The 13680-nt window shown below is 29.5% G+C and overlaps 2 protein-coding genes across 2 annotated transcripts in view; one reads left to right on the top strand and one right to left on the bottom strand.

The window, feature by feature from the left end:
* Positions 1 to 9219, bottom strand: part of Hip14 (palmitoyltransferase Hip14) — a 46008-nt gene extending 36789 nt beyond the window's left edge. The window contains exons 1-2 of the mRNA XM_035358782.2: positions 9148 to 9219; positions 5968 to 6266 (exon numbers count right to left, since the gene is read on the bottom strand). Coding sequence (XP_035214673.1) covers positions 5968 to 6266; positions 9148 to 9204 — 356 coding nt within the window. The 5' untranslated portion in view covers positions 9205 to 9219. The remainder of the gene's footprint in view (positions 1 to 5967; positions 6267 to 9147) is intronic.
* A 399-nt stretch (positions 9220 to 9618) lies between these two features.
* The window catches only part of LOC118188374 (cysteine and glycine-rich protein 1-like), a 118956-nt gene continuing 114894 nt past the window's right edge, over positions 9619 to 13680 (top strand). Inside the window, exon 1 of the mRNA XM_035358800.2 lies at positions 9619 to 9774. The gene's annotated coding sequence lies outside the window, so the exon portion shown is untranslated. The remainder of the gene's footprint in view (positions 9775 to 13680) is intronic.

Raw genomic sequence — 13680 nt, 5'->3', positions numbered from 1 at the left:
TACGCGCATGCATCAACGCTTGTAGCTTTGAAGTCCGGATTATAGATCATTCCAGATTATGGGTGTGCGAATCAATGACTTTTTACTGTATCAGTTATTTATACTTACACCTATTTTCCATGCATGATTAAGGCTTACGTGAGTCCTGAATAAATACACACACATACTTAATATACTTTCACATATACTTAAGGCTCCTTCAAGGCTGGCACTGAACATTTTGTGATCTGGTGCAGTCTCTATGAGGTCTGAAATTTTGCTGTAAACCACTTCCTTAAATTCTAGAAATTCTAGAATTTCAGATTATTTGAAAAATAAATCGGTTATTCTCAATTTAACCACTTAACGGCTTCGTTTTCCTGCCATTTTGCGACGAAAAGTACGCATATTTTTTATAAACAATTTTGTATTCTATTTGATTATATGCATTTAAATCAGCAGTTAAAATTGTTACAAATTACTGCGTTTATTAAATTAAGGTATTTTTACATAAAATTGGCTTTTTTCTGACGAAACTGCAGAACTGGAAAGAACACTTTACAGGAGATAAATGTGACAGAAGTGAATTAGCTGTGAAAGGAAATTGCAGAGGTGGTGGTGGAGGGTTACTAGTTCCCATTTCACAAAAGTTTCAAGCCTGAGTTAGATCTTCTCATCATCACTAGAGAATTCCAATAAAGAACTTTCAGGACTAACACAATCATTTATAGGAAATTCAGATTTGTTATCTGATCCAATATCAGAATTATATTTTGTTATGAGCCATTTACGGTCACCCATTATTCTTTTATTTCATGACAAAATTCAGAAGAAATACTATTCGCAAAGCCTAATACACTAAACATGTTGAATTTCTTCACTAATGAAAAGCTGTAAAAACGTATCATTGAACTGATTTTACTATCCAATATCCCTTAGACTACTAGAGACATCTATTAGAAACACTGCAGAGTAAAAAATGCATAAAAGATGAGAAAAATCTGTGGACTGGTGTAGTAAAATACACTGCCTGAGTGGTGTACAGGCAAATAAAAAAAGTCCCTTTTCGTGGCACCCAAATGGTGTTCTAGCAAATCAGTTAAGTGGTTAAATATTCAATGTTATCTTTTGGCCTACAAGTAACATTTACAAAATCAGTTTTTTGTACATGGAAATGAATTTGTTAAATTTCTCCTTGTCAAGACACTCAGTACTTCGCAGAATCATTGCTATGCGCAATGTCAACATAAAAGGCTACCATGCTCTTTGGTATTCAGTTACTACTATTAGAAAAAAAAAAAAAAATGCTTAGACATTGCTGGGTGGATTCTCAAGCTGAAGCATGTTGATAGTTAGGTAGTGATGAAAGAAAAAAATAACAAACAATGATTTGCCAAGTTGGCATCACTGCAAAAGCGAAATTAAGAACCCGGTCTCTTCACATGTTTTATTATGAAAAAATATGAAATTTTCAAAAGTAAAGCATAAAAAAAATTTTTTAGGAAAAAAATTGCTTATGATCTAGAGGTCCGGATATTGGATGTCCAGATTTTCAGCTTTGTACTGCATATCAGAATTTTACTGTTACATCAGAGAGAGCAGAAAGAAACTTCTAACTAAAATTTGTATGAAATTTTTAATTTAATTTCTGAATTCTTTGAAAATTATTTATTGTATCAGCTATTTGAGGATTTTTCAATTTACTAATCATTTAGTTTTATTAACCTAAAAATAACAAACATGACTGGTTTAAGGATTAACTAGCATTAAAAATTATCAGCAATGAAATTTACTGCACAATTTTTTATTTCTTCCATTTCATAAATATATGTACATTTTTTTCCATATTTCAAATTGAAAGCTAATTTAAAAATTTTTTGGTAATATATAATAATTATATTCTTTTATTAACTACCTTTTAAAATGTTAACATCCAAAAAATTATCTGTAATAAAGGTTTAGAAATTTTTAAAACAATGATCAAAAATATTAATTAGATACCTTTTAGAATTTTTTAAAACAAGCTCTTTATGGGGAAAAAAAAAAAAAAAAATCTTTTTTATAAGGTTCACATGAAATTTTGGAGAATTTTTGAAAATTGCTCAAATTTTTCAAACATTTCAGGTAATAGAATTGTTAAATGTAAAAGAGTGATTTTTCATTGTTGGAAAACCATTTTTCAACTGAATAATTTGAATGGCAATATCCATTGAGATTGAGAAGATAAAAATAAAATAAAATAAAAATAATAAAATAGTATTTATTTAAATCTCATAAAATACCGTATCTGCTGGCATATTAGAGACACTTTTTTCTTTGAAAATAGGTCTGAAAACGGGGTGCGTCTCATTTCTCAATACTGCGTCTTATACCTAGATACTGCATCTTATACATCGATACTCAGTTTTTGATTACCTTCATTTTTGGAAATTTCCTCTATTCGGAGTTATGCGATTTTTTTTTCCTTGTTTCCTTGCGGAGTGTGTGAATATTACAGTTACGTAGAGTTCAGTGAATGTGCTGTCATCAATGATCACAGCTGGGTTTGTTTAAACTTTATAATTTCTAAGAACGACATTTAAGTGCGTGAAATTTCTACTGTTCAATCTTCTTAAATTTATTGGCAAATTATGGCTCAGAAACAACGTCAGTATTGCTATAATACAAGCTACATGTGATTGTGTATGCTAAAGAACATGGAAACAGAGCTGCAGAGAGGTATTTCGGACTACCCCAAATGAGAAAATGATAAGAACTTGGTGGAATCAGGGAGAGGACCTAAAAAAAGCAACTTATAGACTGGGTATTTTCAGAAAGTATTACTTTGTATTTGTATTACTTTATATTGAAAATACTGTAAATTCATTATAATAGTCAGTACAGTCAAAAGTCATTAATTCGGACACCCATAATCCGGAATGATCTATAATTCGGACCTCAAAGCTAAAAACTTTCTGCGCATGCGCCGCGTTGACACACGCGCATAGGTGTTTACACGTGCGCGTAAGACCTTTACGACTGCGCATATGCGTGTGCGCAAGTGCAGAATACGTTTTCGCGTGCGCGTTTAATGTATAACGGACAGTATGAGCTAAAATTATCTAATTATCTATTTCAGTTGGTGTTGATGATTGCGTTGTTCCTTAATCTTCGAACTGGATCCGGCTTATTACTTTTTCAGACTGTAAAAGCAATTTTATAAAAGTAAACTTAAACTTTCGATTATGTCAAATAGAATTTCCGATGCTGGAGCTCCCAAAGGATCTACAAAACGAAAGTACGTTTCGATGTCCATCAAACAAAAAGTGGAATTGCTGCAAAAAATGGATAAAGACATGAAGAAGGTGACAGAGAGGTTAGTGAAAACGAAAAAATTTAGATTGACAAGTTAGTCGGTATTCTCGGCCCAGCAATTACGGGACTTGAACAGCGGATTGTAACTGAACAAGAAATTATGTCTGTTTATAGAATTAAAGAGAATTAAAGAGAAAGTATTATCACATAAAATGAAGCAACTTAAACAACTTACATTGAAAGAAATGTTTAATAAAGTAAACAAATAAATATTAAGCTTTTTTTTTTGTAAATTTTGATACCCTTTAGATCATAATTGTTCTTTATTTCATAAATTACGGTTTCATATTTTTAATTTTAAAATTTCTGCATGCCATCTTACGAGATTTAAACTGATGATCTATAATCCGAAGTCCCGACGAGTCCGGATTAACGACTTTTGACTGTAATAAAGTTTTATCTTTCAAAAATGCGTATAAAAAAGGAGGTGCATCGTATATGCCGGCAAACACGGTAATTAATGAATTAGAAAAAAAAAAATAATTTATCACAGAGTTTCATAGGAACAAAAGGTTAAATAATTTATCTTTACAAAATTCATCTAAAATTTTATAAACATGGGAAATATAATAAGAATGAATATGTGAGTATGTGAAAGAATAATAAATATGTGAGTGAATGAAATCTTTTAAACAAATTTAATTGTCAAAAGTATAAGCCATTATCTTTATAAATTTATCAGAAATGTCCCATGCTTTTATTAAAGCTGTAAACAAATTTTTAACCCGCGAGAACGTGCGTCGGGCCTGTGAGGCCCGGTCGTTACAAAAACGTAATACAAAAATTTCTTCAGTTGGTGAAATTTTTCAAGCTTTTCAGTAGCTGCATTTAGGGTCATGTACTTGTCATTCACAAGCATTTCTGGAATTTAACCCTTTATCTTTTCTCAGAAACTGAGTAACCGGGTTTCCCAGGCCCAAGGTGCGCACTCGCATTTTCATTTAAAATTGTGAGAGATAAGGCAGTTGTAAAATGGTCTTGCTATTTGAGTTATGACGATGAAATGAAAAGACTACATAAACTATTAGCCGAAGTGTCGACAGATAAAGATACAATTAATGAAGAGGACGAAGAAATAGTTGAAGAACAGTTTAGTGATCACCAATTGAATTCTGAAGAGGCATTAGACTCAAGTGATGAATCTAGTAATGAATTAAGTAATTTTGTGTCCGTCAGCAAATTGTTATCTTGACAAATATAATGTGACAAAATGGAATAAAAAAAAACAAGACTTGCTGTGAGAACTCTTGCTCACAACATTGTGAGAAAATTGCTCAGAAATGTTTGTGAAGCAAAATTTGTGTCCTTCCCTATGAATTCTTGGCAACTGCTTATGGATAAAATAATATTAAAAATTTTAGTAGATTGTGCAAACATTTATATCGAATCAATTGCCGTCAAATGTGGAAGATAGAGAGATGCTCGACTCACAAATATTACTGAAATCAGAACATTTATTAGTCTTCTTTATTTTGGAGGACTCCACAAGGCTTCTCGCGTAAATGTTCTTGACCTTTGGGTGACTGACGAAACAATGCTTGACTTTTTTCATCGAACAATGTCTAACAAATGTTTTTTTTTAAATTTCTAATGAGATGTTTGAGATTTGATGACATAAGAGATCGCTTTTCTAGAAGGGAAATAAATAAACTGGCTCCGATAACATATGCCTTTGAAAAGTTAGTTGAAAATTGCACAAAAGTTTACAGTCTTGGCGTAACGGACCGAAAATCACAAATTTTCTGCGCTATGTGCAAGAAAAATATTTGCGGTAAACACAGCACAATTATTTGCAAAAAAATGTGAAATGAAAGTTTTATTTTGAAATTATTGCTGTAAAAATTTAATATTGCATAAATTAGTGCTAAATTTCATTTGCGCTCAAAAAGAAATCAGTTTAATTTTTGTTGTTGATGATAAATAATGATAAATAATTTCAGTCTTAAAATTGTTTTAAAATACAATTTTATTAGACTTATTAAATTAAAAGTATATTTTTGTATTTTATACAATCTGCTTTTAATATTTGGATTTTTTTTTTTCAATTACACAAGCAATTTTATTTTTGTTTTGTTGAGAAAAACGCTTCAGGCTTATGGCGCCCGATGCACGCCCTCGCGTAGCTAAAAGTAGCACGCGTTTTCGCAGGTTATTGTAAAATAAGAATTACTTAACCTTTTGTTCCCATTAAGTAATGCACAGAAGTACATTTGGCAGAAAACATAAATTCCAGGAACTTTTGGTAAATATGCTCTGTTTTACAATAATATGCTCTGTTTCTGTTTAATATGCTCTGTTTTACAATTCAAAGCAATAAGCTTTAGCTTTAAAATAACATCCTTATTACGAGATATTTTAATTTAAGTTGAAACAAACATTTACCTCTACAATGGAACAATGAAACTGACACACTACTTGTAATGTATTATTTTTCATTTAAAATTTTGGCAAGAGTGATTGAAATTTTACTAAAAAAAAAATTCTGAACACTAAAAATAGAAACATATGACATGAACTCACGAAATAATAAATATAAAAATCAGTGTTTTGTATACAACCATTATTTTCCTTCCTCTTATTAAAAAAAAAAGGAAAAAACTAACTACTACTAGTTTATAAATTTCTTAAATATACCTTGTAGCCCAATGTAAAGGCGTGGAGAGGAGTTCTCCTCCTATTGTGTCCACATTAGCTCCCTTAGAAATATAATACTTGACAATTTCTTGCCGATTATTGATAGCAGCCCAGTGAAGAAGTGTAACATTTTCAGAATCTGGTCTATTTACATCATAGCCACCTTCAATTATTTCTTGGCAGCGTTCAAAAACACCAAACTGGGTGGCTTTCACTATATCAAATGTACTGTAATCTTCCGCAGGAGTTAAAGGCAAGCATGTTGAGTCGGAAGACGGGTCACTGTGGTGGCGAGTTCTCTGCAAATATGGAAACATTACAGAATATATCAATAAATATGAATTACAGAAATAAATTGAATTAAATGATCATAAATAAATATTAATACTTCACAAAATAAAAATTTTAATTACAATTGTTTCAGAACAGAATTCAGTAATTTTATATGAAAATGTTCTACAACTTATAAAAAATGAAAATGCTGCGTTGAAAATGAACTTGCAGCTGTAAGTAATAAATCAGAGAAGAGAAATACTTCAGGTATCACAAAACCAGTAACAGGTTGTATAATTTGAACATAATTGAACATGTATAATTTGAAAATGCATGACACAAGCAGCACCTACAAATTTGAATATTGCTATGATGACTTTTGGAAAACTGGTGGAAAATTATACACTACAAGTAAAATCTATTTGATTTTTCAAGTGATTCCTAATAAAAGAATTTCTTATTACACCACTAATACTTTTCTAGTTATTAAAAAAAATATTATTACATATTATTCATTAAATAAAGAAAAGAAAAAAAGAAAATGACAATAAATATGTTAGTACACTAAAAAAACCTGGCTATATTTTCAAATCTTCCTTTTTTTTTTTAAAGCAAAGAAGAGAAATGTATCTCCACTATAAAGCACAGACAGCAGTGATTTGAATCTAACCAAAACTGGCATCAAACACAGCAATTTTGCACTAGTAATGGATAATTGTGATGTAACACTTTGGCTTTATGTAAATCCGATTCATTCTTGGTAAGTTGGTTTAATTCTTCTATAAAATTACATAAGTTAATTACATTTTATCCATTTTTTAAATGCAATTGGAAAAAAATTATTAAAAATTTAGACTTGTCTTCAATGGAACAGCATACAGCAGAGTATCTTCAACACTGGCTATGCACTATTAAAAATTATGACAAGGAATTTAAGTTTTTTATATGTTATGGACATAACGAGTTGATCTAAGTAAACAAAGAGTGATCTGTTTCTTCAGACTTTATAAGGTATTTCTCCCACCTTCTGTGCATGCCTTCATGGTGTAGTGGTCTGCACACTGGGCGTGTATTCCAGAGATCAGCAGTTTAATTCCTGAGAAAAGCGTTGCTAATTTTTCATGTCTTCGGCTTCTAAAATACCTAATGTCTGTACAACTTTTCCCAGAATAGCACGTTTGCTGATATCTTTGGCCAATTTTTATAGTTGATGAAGTTCTGTAATTGTATATGTTGTTATATACTTTTGGTAAAACACTACCAATGATCAATTATTTAATCCTTATACTTTTACAGTCTGCCAGAAGATATTTTATTTATTTATTTTTTGCATTATAATTTCATTTGTAAAAGGAAACAATGGGAATTATTTTTTACAAATTTTATATTTGCTAACATTTTGAAAATTTCATGAAAAGTCACATAATAATTAAAAAAAAATAATGAGCAAAGAAAAAACTTCACTTATTCTCAATTTTTTCTAATGATAGTTATTAATTAAAAATAATCATCTGAAATATGAATAAAATCAATCTAAACACCACAGACTCTAAGACTGAAAACATTCATTAACATTAATCAATCATAGACATTTATATTTAATAAGTATTCTTATTACAAAACACAATTACATAGACATTTTTCTTCTACATTTGAGTGCTCCAATATTAAGCTGCTTTAATTATTCTAAAAAAAAATATCAAAATTTTCTTTATTAGGACAAATTTAATTAATTTTCATGAAGCTTTTTCTGTTCTGATGGTGTTCAATGCGAGGCTGCTAAAACCTTTGCAGCATAAAACTAATTTAACTGAGCATAAAATTTTGATAAGGTCTATATTAAATACTGAAGCATCTGAGGTAATTACATATTGCAGAACAGTATTTACATGATATTTTTAATACAATACTACAGAAAACCGAAACTCATTAAGTATACTGAATACACTGCTGAACTCAATATATGACTTTTTTTTCATCTACATGCTTTTCAGAAAACATGTTGCTCATATTTGTACAGGTTTGACTAATTATATTAGAATTATATTAAGGTAATTTACCTTTTATGCAAAATATAACAAATACACTTAGCTTTACCTCAAAGTATATTTCAACTACTTAAAAGTAAAATTCTCTTGAATTTGGTCCAAAATTTTAAGCAGTAAAAGATTTATGCACAATAAAAATAATTTCTTCAACTATATTTCACAAATGTACCAGATCGCCAATGAAAAGATGTACTATTGTACTTGTGTTTTCCAAATTCTTAACTTCAGATGTTATACAAAAATTAAATTCCCACTACGTAATCATCAATCTGAAGTGAACAACTAAACACTGTACCATCAATAACTAATTTATCGCTGTATCATTAATAACTAAAACTTTTTTTCTATAAACATAAGAGGATGAACATCAAATTATGGAAAATACGTTTTTTTAATTCTATGACGAAAATTTAAAAAGATGACAATCAAACATAAAAATATTAATTTTACCAACAGTAAGAAAAGTTTAATCATAAGGACAGCACTTAAAAAGCATAAAGCTCATGAATGATTCATAATGTGATTAGCATAGGAGAAAATAACCGCATTAAATTTCAAGAACTTGAGTAGGGAACGCATCTCAGTTAACGGTATTTGAAGGGAAAAACTTTGTGCAAATTAGATGAAATTAAAATACTGCATTGTTCTCTGTTTAATAAGTGAAACAGCAGGTTTTCATTTATAACTTATTTTGAATATTAAAAACTATGTGAGATGTTTTAAGTTTCAGTGTTTCATAAATTATATAAAATTCAGTCAATATGAATTTTTGAGCCATGTATTCGCTGAACTGTAATACAGGCACAATTTATCTGAAGTGAATAACTGCATTTAGAAAACAGATGGTATTTAAATATACCTCAGATCCACCCATGTAATACACCGGTGTACACGATGGATCCTGTTCGTCTGCCATTTTGGTTGGTTGATAAACTTTGTTTGATGTTGCCAAGTTAACCAAGTACAAACTAAAAAAAAAAATCAACATTATCTTTCGCTCAGAATCGAGAACGAAGATAAATCTTAAAATTTAAGTGAAAATTAAATTAAATAACGAAATTATTTAAATTTACGGAAGGTTAATTTACTGTATAATCTAAAGGACAACCAACTAATTTTTTTTTTTTTTTTTTTTTTTTTTTTTGTATAGTGAAATTACATTGCAAGTAAAAAAGTACACATGTATGTGTTAAGAACAAATTTAAAATCTATTTTTCGCTAATATATCTTATTACTGTCATACGAATATTTGAAATAATTTTCACAATATATAACCGTAATCGCTGATTATTTTTGTTTATACTGTTTGGAACTTCAACTTTCATCACTTAACGATATGAAATTTGATTTTATTTATGTTTAGTTTACAAATGAGCTTATCGGTGCTTCTCTGCACCCGATAGAATATTTCTTGATTTTGTGTTGTAAAGTTCATTTGATGTAATTTTTTACTCACCATATTGAAAGCAACTTTTGAAATTTCTATGTAAGTAGATATTTTATGAGTAAATATTTTCTTGAATAATTCAAATATTTATTCATTTAGTTCGTTATTGTAAATGCATGCAGAGATCCATGAAGAATTTTTATGTGTAGAAAAGCGGTTTTTATGGTACATATTTACCACAGAATTATCTTTATAAATATTAGTTTGTTACCTTACTTTTTGCATTTGTGATTTAGTTTCTTACTATATGTAATTATCAGGTTTCTCGTAAAATGCGCCAAACACAACGTGCCAAATAAGTGGGCGATTCTGCACGTTACCTGTCTTTTTGATGAATATTTATTTGATCAAAGTTTGACATCTATATTTTGAGAATTATAGATTAAATATTTACAGTAGTAAATGAGGATAAAATTGAATCTGTTATTCAAATAAAGGTAAAATCCTAGTAAGTGTGTGTCACAAAAGTTTAATCACCTTCAATCCAGGCAGATATAATCATTAGTAATTCATATCTGATTCTTTTCTTTGTGATTAAAGGGCCCAACTACATGGACTTTAGTGGGTTTTTTCTTGTAGGTGAATATAATCGAGTCTCTCTTTGGAAGACCTCTCCAGGGGCATTCTTCTGTAACAGAAGTGCTTTGCTAGTTCAGTAGCACTAAGAGCAATGAGCCCTTTTCTGTTACAGGAACCAGATTCAGAAATATATATGTATGCACGTTATATAAGTGTGTATGTACATGCACATACATACATATGTGCATATAATATATGCCTACATGAACACATACATACATTTCTGAATCTGGTCCAGATAACAGAAGAGTACCGAGCAATGCTTTATATCATTTTAAGAAATGATATGCTGTGATAATCACATTAAAGAAACATGAGGGGAAAAGGAACATGAAACTATCAAATGATAGGTCAAAATTTCAGTTGATCATGAAATTTTAGGTAGAAGGAAAAAAAATCTTACGCAAAAGGAAGCCCCTGAAATTTTGAACATTGCACTTATTTCTTATCTTGGAGTTATGTAATGAATCAATTTAACATATCACATATGTGTATTAAGACACAATAACATGCCGAATAAATACTAATTCAGAAATCAAACAAAAATTTTTGAAAATATAACGCTGATTTTTGTTGTTTGACTTCTGAATTAGTAGTACATATGTGTATGTTTTATTTTATGTTCAAAAGCATAATTTATCTGACCTTTAAAAAATAAATAAATAAAGTAGGTATTGTACTAATTTTGTGAAGTAAAGATTGGCTATCATTATTATTACATGTAGAGTTGTCTTTTTATTTCAAACCAGACCTCCTTTGATTTACTATTTAGATTTTAAAATTAATTTATCAAAGAAATTCAAAAGTATTTTTCAGAAGGTTGCACACTTGTAATGAATATGAACATAGTTTTTATTTTACTGAATACATTCAGTTTTTTTTTTTTAATTTTTTTAATAGTTTTTGAACTCTTTTAGAAGAAGATTAAAATGAAACTTTTAATGCTAGTCATCGTTTACCTTATTATACATGGCATGGTGCTATATAAAACTATCAGAATTTTTGTAAACATTTTCTTTCTGAAAAACACTTTCTCTGTAAATTTTTTTTTTTTCTTTCTAAAACATAAAGAAATATAAATTGTTCAAAATTTATGGAAGAATAACAAACGTCTTATAAGAGCTTTGCTCAGAGCTTAAAGAAAAGGTTTACAATTAACTTTTTCCTTTCTCGTACCACTCATTTTACAACTCTTTTTCAGACTTCAGATTTCTTAAAACTCTTTACTTTATTCTCCTGAATTCCATAATTTATCGTCTTAGCAAATGCATCATAAGAGAAGACACTTCCCTTTCTGGTTATTTGTCTAAAAGTAGCCAGTTTATTAAAAAAATGTGTTAAAAAATGTTTGCTTGTCCACTATTGGAATACCAGTTATTGGAGGCTGAAATAAACTAAAGTATGAGTATTTTTTTGACAATTCTTTTCATTAGCATTCTCATTGTTTAGGTGCATTGTATCTTTATCCTCCTAAATTATATATTTTTTCTTTTAAGCAGAGTGTCATGGAAGATGTTTTAAAAAGTGTGTCATGGATCTGTTTGCAATACAAGAAATTTGAGCTTTTTTGTTCAAAATGTGACATTATTTCAAATGGTTGAAAGATGTTTTAATTTTGTTTTACAGCATGAACTGCACTATCTAGGATGATGTCACTTTATGTACATATCTTTTGTAGAAAGGTCGCTAATACCCTGTGGCAGTGAAATTCAAATGCTTCAAGTTATGGAAGTTATTTAGAAATAATTTTGGCAGTGAAATTCAAATACTTCAAGTTATGGAAGTTATTTAGAAATAATAATAAAAAGATGTTTTTGTGGTTGATCTTTACATTATGGTAACTTGGCGATTTTTTGGCGAAAATTTGGCAACCAAATTTCCTACAGCAACCCTCTATTTTTTTCCCCGCCGCCATTTTGTCTTCACGAAGTAAAGACATGTTTCTTTTCTTTTTATCTACTGAACACTTCTTCCAACAATCTACTAGCCGAATTACACTTATGCTAGAAATTTTATTAAACAAAACTGCTTAATCATGACAAATATTCACTGCAAAATTGGGAAAAAGTGCACAATACCATACTCCTTACGCGTTTTTCAAAATAACACATATACATAAACCATGTACACGCCGACTTATTTTTACTTAAAAAAACATCCCAGAGTTGCACAAAAATGGCATTGCGCATACTCTTCACTATATCCATGTACACTGCTTTTTTCTCATAAATTAGAAAAATTTCACGAAAATACATGACAATTTTCTCAATCTTTAAACCCGGTAAAAAGAACATATATGAAATTACCTGATCGCGAAAAAGTATTTACCCTTTACAAATATGAACATTTCCACATATAAAATAAATAAAATATCCAAAAACTTTTACCTCTAAATCATCTATTACATTATATACATCACCAACGAATTCATACCGCAAGCATTACAAATACTTAGTATCAAATATTTAAATTATTTCCATGCACGTTTATTTCAACTTAAACATATACCAAATTCCTACAAACATAAAATTCACAAAATAACTATCATTTCATTAAAATATAATTAAATTCAAAAACACTGCTTAAAATATAAATGAGCACATACATTAAATTAATAAAAATTACCTTACAATCCTAATTACTTTAAACTAAATCATTGCTAATAACAATTTTCCCAATAATACCAAATTCCTTTCCACCTTACATTTAGAATAATGCATAAAAATAATATCCTCAAATAATTAAAAATACTAACTTACCTAATCTTCTTCAGAATCTTGATTACGTGGCGGATACACTTTTCTAATTCATTCAATAAAATTATTGAAAGATTTTTTCTGCGAATTTTTCCTCCATACTTCCTCCGCTAAATAAAAAGCAAACTTCTCTTTATCACAATGCCTAAATACCCATTTCGAATTCACTTTAGTTAGGGCCATGGGATCCAAAAATTAAACAACACTGTTTCACACAAGACAGAATAAAGCTAAATACAAAATTTCCACATTTTCCAATGAACGTAATTCGTTCATTAATATCACATGACATATCCCATGATCTCTCATTTCCCTCACGCAAAATAATGCGTAATCGGAACTGAGTACTGCTCACATTATTACCAAAGTCCCAGGTAGTAAACTTTATCGTCTCCAAAATGTCGCCAAACTACCAGTTACCATATTGTAAAGATCAACCGTTTTTGTTTTTAGTACAGCTTGAACTGCGCTATCTAGGATGATGTCACTTTATATACATATCTTTTGTAGAGAGGTCGCTAATACCCTGTGGCAGTGAAATTCAAATACTTCAAGTTTCACACACTGGAGGACGTGATTTTTCCATGAACATTTTTAATACAGAGGTAAA

The sequence above is a fragment of the Stegodyphus dumicola genome, chromosome 8 (assembly GCF_044657685.1).
Source record: "Stegodyphus dumicola isolate Sdum_Otavi_A_Nest chromosome 8, ASM4465768v1".
Lineage (NCBI taxonomy): Eukaryota > Metazoa > Arthropoda > Arachnida > Araneae > Eresidae > Stegodyphus > Stegodyphus dumicola.
The sequence above is the reverse complement of the archived record's forward strand: the minus strand, read 5'-3'. Positions and strand labels throughout refer to the sequence as shown.